Source organism: Convolutriloba macropyga, chromosome 3, assembly GCF_964194025.1.
Source record: "Convolutriloba macropyga chromosome 3, txConMacr16.3, whole genome shotgun sequence".
In the NCBI taxonomy this organism is placed as follows: domain Eukaryota; kingdom Metazoa; phylum Xenacoelomorpha; order Acoela; family Convolutidae; genus Convolutriloba; species Convolutriloba macropyga.
This window is the reverse complement of record NC_134470.1, coordinates 31,983,538-31,991,159: the sequence shown is the minus strand read 5'-3', so window position 1 is coordinate 31,991,159 and position 7,622 is coordinate 31,983,538. Positions and strand designations below refer to the sequence as shown.

The 7,622-nt window shown below is 35.3% G+C and overlaps 2 protein-coding genes across 2 annotated transcripts in view; one reads left to right on the top strand and one right to left on the bottom strand.

Moving 5' to 3' along the window:
* LOC142336153 (cullin-3-like) overlaps positions 1 to 7,622 on the top strand; it is an 81,608-nt gene that overhangs the window by 8,049 nt on the left and 65,937 nt on the right. Inside the window, exons 3-6 of the mRNA XM_075384752.1 lie at positions 4,918 to 5,192; positions 5,637 to 5,751; positions 6,575 to 6,754; positions 7,468 to 7,516. Coding sequence (XP_075240867.1) covers positions 4,918 to 5,192; positions 5,637 to 5,751; positions 6,575 to 6,754; positions 7,468 to 7,516 — 619 coding nt within the window. The remainder of the gene's footprint in view (positions 1 to 4,917; positions 5,193 to 5,636; positions 5,752 to 6,574; positions 6,755 to 7,467; positions 7,517 to 7,622) is intronic.
* LOC142335806 (uncharacterized) lies at positions 581 to 1,597 on the bottom strand (the record flags this gene model as incomplete). Its single annotated transcript, XM_075384134.1, has 2 exons — positions 581 to 673; positions 1,550 to 1,597. Coding segments are annotated over 2 exons (141 nt in total), but the record flags the coding sequence as incomplete, so codon positions are not given.

The following is a 7,622-nucleotide window of genomic DNA, read 5'->3' as shown; positions in this document are numbered from 1 at the left end:
TTTTTCTCTTTCGATTATTTCTGACTTTTCATTCTCTTTTCTGTGTTTCCTGTCTGTCTTTTGTGTCTTTCTTTTCGCTTTCTTTTGTTTTTTTTTCTCTTCCAATTTTCCTTTCTGGCTTTCTTTTCGGTCTTTCGTTTCTGTCTCTTTTCTCCCTTCTGTTTCTTTTTCTCTTTCTATTCGCTTTTTTCTGTTTTCTTCTGTCTGTCCTCTTTCTTTTGTATCTTCCGTTTATCTCTTTCTTTTGTTTTTCTCTCTCTCTTCTGTATTTCCTGTCTGTCTTCTCTGTTTTTTCATTTCTTTTTTCTCTTTCGCTTCTCTGTCTTCTCTCTTTTTCAGTCTTCTTTCTCTTTCTTTTGTCTGTTTTTTTTCTGTTTTTCTTGTCATTCTTTCTCTCTTTGTTCCTCTTCCGCTTCTCTTTAGTTGCTCGCATCTTTTTTCCTTTCTGTTTTTTTGCTTTTATCTTTCTTTTTTTGTGCTTTTTTCTGTTGCTTTTTTCTGTCTTTCTTCTCTTGCTTTTCTCTTTCGTCTTTCTTTTTCTTTCTGTACTTCTTCTTTCGCTCTTTCTTTTCTCCCCCTCTCATTGGCTTTGCTTTCTTTCTTTTCTGTTTTCCTTTTCTGTCTTTTCTCTTTTGTCTTTTTTTCTATCTTTCTTTCTCTCTTTCTCTCTCTCTGATTCTTTTTTCTCTTTGTTCCTCTTCCGCTTCTCTTTAGTTTCTCGTATCTTTTTTTTCTCCTTTCTTTTTCATCTCTGTTGCTTTCCTCCTTTTTTTCTTTCTTTCCTTTCTCTTTCTTTTCTCTCCTACTTTTCTTACTTGGTCTTTTTCTCCCTTCTGTTTCTTTCTTATCTTTCTATTTGTTTTTTGTTTTCGTCTGTCTGTCTACTCTCTTCTTTGATTATTTCTTGTTTTTCTCTCTTGATTTTCTTTCTCTCTTCTGTTTTTCCTGTCTCTCTTTTGTCTTTCTTTTCCCCTTCTTTTGGTTTTTTCTCTTCCGTCTTTCTTCTCTCGCTTTCTTTTCTGACTTTCGTTTCTGTCTTTCTTTTCTCCCTTCTGTTTCTTTCTTTTATCTTTCTTCGCGCTTTTTTTCTTTTTTCTTCTTTCTGTCTGTTCTCTTGTTTCTTTTCTCTTTCGTTCATCTCTTGCTTTTCTCTCTTGCATTTCTCACACTTTTTTGTATTTCCTGTCTGTTTTTTCTGTCTTTGGTTTGTCTTTCTTTTTTCTTCCTCCTCTTTTTTCTGTTCTTCTTTTCTGCCTTTCTTTTCTCTTGCGTTTTTTGTTTTCTCTCTCTTTTCTTTCTTTTTTTTCCGTCTTTTCATTTGTCTTTTCTTTCTTTCGTTTCTCTGTCTTCTCTCTTGTTCAGTCTTTTTTCTCTCTTTTCGGTCTTGCTTTTCTCTTTCTTTTCTGTCTTTTTCTCCCTTCTGTTTCTTTCTTTTGCTTTCTATTTGTTTTTTTCTCTTTTCGTCCGTCTGTCGATTCTCTTCTTTCTTTCCTTTATTTCGATTATCTCTTGCTTTTTTCTTTCTGTTCTGTGTTTCTTCTGCCTTTTCTTTCTTTTCTCTTTCTTCCTCTATCTTTTTCTTTTGTCTCTTCTCTATCGTTTATTTTTCTCTTTCTTTTCCGTCTTTTCTTTGTGCCTTTTTCGCTTTTTTTTCTCTTTCTTCTTTCTCTATTCTCTTCTTTTCTGATTTGTTTTTCTCGCTTTCTTTACTCTTTTTCTCTATTTTCCGTGTCACTACCTATATATTTTCTGTCTTCTTCTCTTCTTTTTTCTTTGCTTTCTTTTCTCTTCCGCTTTCGACTTCTCTTTTATCTTCTTTTATCTTTTTATCTTCTTTGCTCTTTCTTTACTGTCTTTCTTTTCTCTTTTTTTCTCTTTTGGTTTTCTCTCTCTTGTCTTCGTTTCTGTATTTCTTTGCTCTTCCCTCTTTATTTTGTGTTCTTTTGGCTTTTGCTTCTCTGCCTTTCTTTTGCTGCCTTTCTTCTCTTTTGTTTGTTTACTTTCTCATTTTTTCACCTTCTCTGTTTTTCTGTTCTTTTTGTTTTTACCTTTCTCTTCCATTCTTCTCCTTCGTTCCTCTTTTCGGTTTTTTCTTTAGTTTTTTGTTATTTTCTCTTTCCTTTGTTTTTTCTTTACCTTTTGCTTTTCTCCTTGTCAGCCCTTCTTCTTCGTTTTCTCTCTTTCTTTTCTGTCTTGCTTTTCCACTTTCTTTTCTGTCATTTGTTTCCGTCCTTCTTTTCTTTTTCATTTTTGTTCTTTTTTCTATTGTTTCCTTCTTTTCTCTATCTCCTTTTCTGCCTTTCTTTTTCTTTTCTTTCTTTCCCTTCTCTCCTGCTTTTCTTTTCTTTTCTTAACTGCTTTTATCTTTCATTTCCGTGTTGTATTTTCTTTTTCATATGTCTGCCTTTTCTTTTCTGTCTTATTTCTTTCCTTTTCTCTCGTTTTTTCTCCTTGCTTTCGCTTTCCTCTTTTCTTTCCTTCTTTTTATCTTCTGCTTTTCTCTTTCTTTTCTGTCTTTCTCCTCTCACTTGCTTTTCTCTTACTTTGCTTTTCTCTTTGTGTCTTTTGTTTCTTTTTTGTGTTTTTTTTTCTGCTCTTTTCTCTTCCTTACTTTTCTCTCTCGTTTCTTTTCTCTTTTCTTTTATTTTTTCTGGCTTACTCTTTTTTGTTATTTTCTCTTTCCTTTGTTTTTACCTTTCTCTTCCATTCTTCTCCTTCGTTCCTCTTTTCGGTTTTTTCTTTAGTTTTTTGTTATTTTCTCTTTCCTTTGTTTTTTTTTTACCTTTTGCTTTTCTCCTTGTCAGCCCTTCTTCGTTTTCTCTCTTTCTTTCCTGTCTTGTTTTTCCACTTTCTTTTCTGTCATTTGTTTCCGTCCTTCTTTTCTTTTTCATTTTTGTTCTTTTTTCTATTGTTTCCTTCTTTTCTCTATCTCCTTTTCTGCCTTTCTTTTTCTTTTCTTTTTTTCCTTTCTCTCCTGCTTTTCTTTTCTTTTCTTAATTGATTTTCTCTTTCATTTCTCCGTGTTGTATTTTCTTTTTCATTTGTCTGCCTTTTCTTTTCTGTCTTATTTCTTTCCTTTTCTCTTGTTTTTTCTCCTTCCTTTCGCTTTCTTTTCTCTTTTCTTTCTTTTTATCTCTTGGTTTTCTTTTCTGTCTTTTTTCTCTCACTTGCTTTTCTCTTACTTTGATTTTCTCTTCGTGTCGTTTGTTTCTGTCTTCTCTTTTTTCCCTCTCTCTTTTCTGCTCTTTTCTCTTCCTTAATTTTCTCTCTCGTTTCTTTTCTGTTTTTTCTATTATTTTTTTCTGGCTCTTTTTGTTTCTTTTTCTCATCTTTTCATTCTTTTCTCTTTTTCTCTTTTGTTCTTTTTTTTGCCTTTCCTTCGCATTCTTCTCTCTTTCGATCCTCTTTTTCGTTTTTTATTTAGATTTTTGTTTTCTCTTTTCTTTCTGTTTTTCCTTTCTCTTGCGTTTCTTTCTTTTCTGCCTTTCTTTTATGCCTCGGTTTTCTGTCTTGCTTTTCTCTTTTCTCTCCGTCGTTTTCGTCTCTCGTGTCTCTCTCTTTCTTTCCTCTTTGTATCCCGTTCTTCTTTTCTGCTTTTCTTTTTGTTTTTTCTTTTCTCTTTTTTTTCTCTTCTTTTTCTTCTGCCTTCCTTTTTCTTTCTATCTTCTTTCTTTCGTTTCTTTCTCTTTTTTTTGTATCGTTTCTTTTCTTTTTTTCCTGTCTCTTTTCTCTCCTTTTTTCTCTTTTCTCTCTTTCTTCTCTTCTTTGCTTTTCTCTTCTTTGCTTTTCGCTGTGTCTTTTCTCTCTTTTGTTTTTCTATTTCCCCCTTTTTTGTTCATTTTCTGCATTTCTTTGTCTGTCTTCTCTCCTTTTCTCTTGCTTTTTCTCTATTTTCTCTTTTGCTTTTTCTCTTTTTCCTTTTCTTTCATTTCTGTCTTTCGTTTCTCGATTTTTTTTTCTCTTTTTTTTACTCCTTCTGTTCTCTTTTTCTTTTCTGTCTTGGTTTTTTTCGTTTGTTTTTCTCTTTTATCACTTTCATTGTTTCTTTTTTGTGTTTCATTTCTCTGTCTTTTCTCTTCTGTTCTGTTTTTTCCTATTTTCTCTCCTTTTCTCTCTTTTGTTTACCTCTTTCCTGTTCTTTTTTTCTGCGTTCATTTTCTTTCTTTCCTGTCTTTTGTCTTTCGTTTCTTTCTTCTCCCTTTTCTCTTTTGTATGTTTAAGCTCCGTTTCATCGCATGTTATAAACGCTCCTTATACATGCAGCCTAACGCAGAACATGAGTTACACTATGCCACCATGTAGAATATCGTTATCTGTACATGTCTTAGCGCTCCTTAAATATGCAAAATGGTAAAGCAGAAAACGTGGTTGAACAAAAAATTGTTGGCACGTAGTGTAATATACTCAAACTAAACACTTCGGTGACGAAACGTAATACCTATTGCTTTTGAACGAGGGGCTTAGGTTCCAGCCCCAGGTGGTGCAAAAAACCGATTTTTTAACCTTCTATTCTTTTAGATGATTTTCTGGTGATGCTTTTGCGGGCCTGCTAGTAAATTTATAAACAAATGAGTTCACTTTTTCAGCGCTGTCAAAATGGGTTCCAGGTTCTGTACTCACATATATCGACAAAGTATTACCTCGAGTTATTTCGACCTAATCTTTCTTTCTGAAAGTCAGCTGCTATCATCAGCACTTCTCGGGGCTTTATAATAGTTCTACGTATCCTTTAGGACTCCATAATCGACTCTTGTGGTAATCACTTTTTGTGATAATCTTTTTGTGGTAATCATGATTCGAACTGACTAAAAATTCATAGTAGTTTTTTATGCGTAGAAAGTCGGGGAAGCTTTGTTGTGACTCAGTGAAACAATTAATTTTTTCAAAATTGTTATGAAGAGAGTTGTTGAGTTTCAGGTGCTTCCAGAGGTGAAAGCGGCAATTAACCACAATTTTCTGTCAGTGCTCAATGTGGCCTGGCAGGACCACACCACTGCCATGGTTATGATCAGAGATATCCTAATGTACATGGACAGAGCCTACGTGCAACAGAACAAACTGGAGAACGTCTACAACTTGGGACTAATCCTGTTCAGAGAGCAGATCCTCAAAGAGGAGGCCGTCAAAAAACACCTTAGGGAAACCCTGATGCAGAGCATAGAGAGGGAGCGCAGAGGCGAGATCATAGACAGGTTGACTTACTTTGACTGTTGTTTCTTGCTACTGTTTCTTGTTCAATTAATTGACCAACACACTGAGAGTCGATCCTGCCATTTTTTAAACACCCAATTGTGAGGGTCATTATTTGATCATCTTGTCAAAGCCAAAATAAGGAATATCAAAACGCATCATCTGCAGATGTGACAGTGAAACTGATATAAGGCGCATGGTGCAACAAAGTTATAAGAAAAATGTAATTAACCATTATTATTCTAGAAGAAAAAAAAACATAAATTTTTCAGGCAACTTCTGAGAGAAAACATGTTTTCAAAAATTTTGGAAAAGATCAAGTTTGGCACATAATAAATTCTAAACAATACTTTCGACTTCGGATCATTGAATGATCTTGAACTGCCGATAATTCAGTCTAAGTTTTTAATAAGCTTTTCAAACTTAAATTTAGCATGTATGTTCAGGGCGGCCATCAAAAATGCCTGTTCGATCCTTGTGTCTGTGGGCATATACGATACCAAGTTCTACGAAGACTTCTTCGAAACCCCTTTTCTCCGACAGTCCAAACAGTTCTATCAGGTAAAAGCGATGGGCCAATTATTGATCAACAGGAAGTTTAGTCGGCAACCAAAAAATGAGAAATTTGGCCGACAGTTTGCGTAATATGAGCAAATATAAATATACTCATTCTGAATATCTAAACTCAAATCTAAAACTCATTCTGAACTCAAATCTAAAAATAAACGGCACAGTTTTTATCAACTAGCCAAATGAAAGCCTACCTCTACCCGTGATTGCACCCTCCCCTCTTCTTCGCAACTCGACTGCCGTGAGTGCGACCACGGAGAGGCCGAGTGGAGCGCCACTTTAACCGACCAATAAGATTATTTGACCAATTATAATAAAAATGTCGGCTAAGTTTCTTATTTTTGCCTTGTCGCCTAAACGCCCTGTCGGCCAATATTCCTAGCACCGTTTAAAGTGTATTCTCTTACTAAACCACGTTATCATGTTGCGAACTTTCATTAAATTTAAATTTATTCAATTCCTGGATCTGGTTTCCTATGAGCGAAGTTCTGTTCAAGTTAGCCTGTGTGGACCAAATAATGGGTACTTTTGTACAAATTATGTTATGTGTATACTAAGAGGCGTGAGGGCCATTGACAATTTACATGCACCATTATCAAAAATGCAAAATCTTCAACTAAAGATGAAATGGTCAAATACGCTAATCTTGTTTTAGCTTGCTAATTCAATTCAGTTGACGCTGCTGCTCTTTAACAGTCCAGCGGGCGATTATTTCCCCGGTGTTTTTTTTCTATCTAAAAGTGGGTGGGGTGGAGAGTTTCCAAAACCGAAATGGATACCAGGCTAGGTTGATTAAACCGTAGAATGTTTGTAGCTGGAGTCGCAAGAGTTCCTGGCTAAGAACTCGGCCTCCGAGTACATCCACAGAGTGAGGCAGAGGATGACTGAGGAGAGGGAGAGGGCACAACAGTGCTTCGACAAGAGGACCGAGGACGAAATAGTTCGAGTCATGCAGGAGGAACTCATCAAACAGCACATGTCCACTATAGTAGAGGTTGCCACTCCTTAATCTATAATTTTAATTGCTAGAATGTTTTCGTTCTGGAAACGAGACAAACTGATAAACCACGTGGACATTAATTCTCTCAGCAGCTCTTTTAAAGCTTTGGTAAGCACTTGTGTACGGTCGCCCAGGGCCAGCCACTCGGCAGTCGTTCGAGCGTGAGAAAGTTGTCTAACTGAGTTAGTTTTTTGAAAATCAGTTAACCGCACGCACAGTGTCATAAAAAGCCATTCACGGATCTCCAAGATGTCGCGTGAAACCATTATTAAATTGTGTCAAACATCAGTGAATACTTGATTAGTATTCGTAAATTGTCATTCCTTCAATTTTAAAAAGTGTATGAACGATTGGTATTAATGACACTTCATTGACCATTTTGATCTAACGGATGTAAATGTCACGTACACGTGCAAACTAGTAGAATTTTAGTTCTCGAACTGTTACGTTTTTAGACATGTGAATAAATCCATCGAGATAAGCATCAATTCTGCTTTGCGAATATATGGATCAAATTCGTTTTGAATAACTCTTGCCTTTCTGAGGATTTTATCACGATCGCGCCGCTGCATTTTAAAAAGTTTCTTGAATGGTTAATTTATAAGCATCGAACGATTTCTGCAATTGGCGCGAATCTAGGCAACACACACACATTCAACTGCCGACAAAAATATGAAGGTTGTTTTCAATGTAACTTTGTATTTTAGATGCCAGGCTCTGGAGTTGTGTTCATGCTGAAGAATCAGAAAATATCCGGTAATTACAGTCATATTTGCTTTAATTAGCTGTTCTTTTTTGCAACTGAATGACAGAATATAATATGAATTTCTTCAATAATTATTAGTGGTGATATGTAGGATCG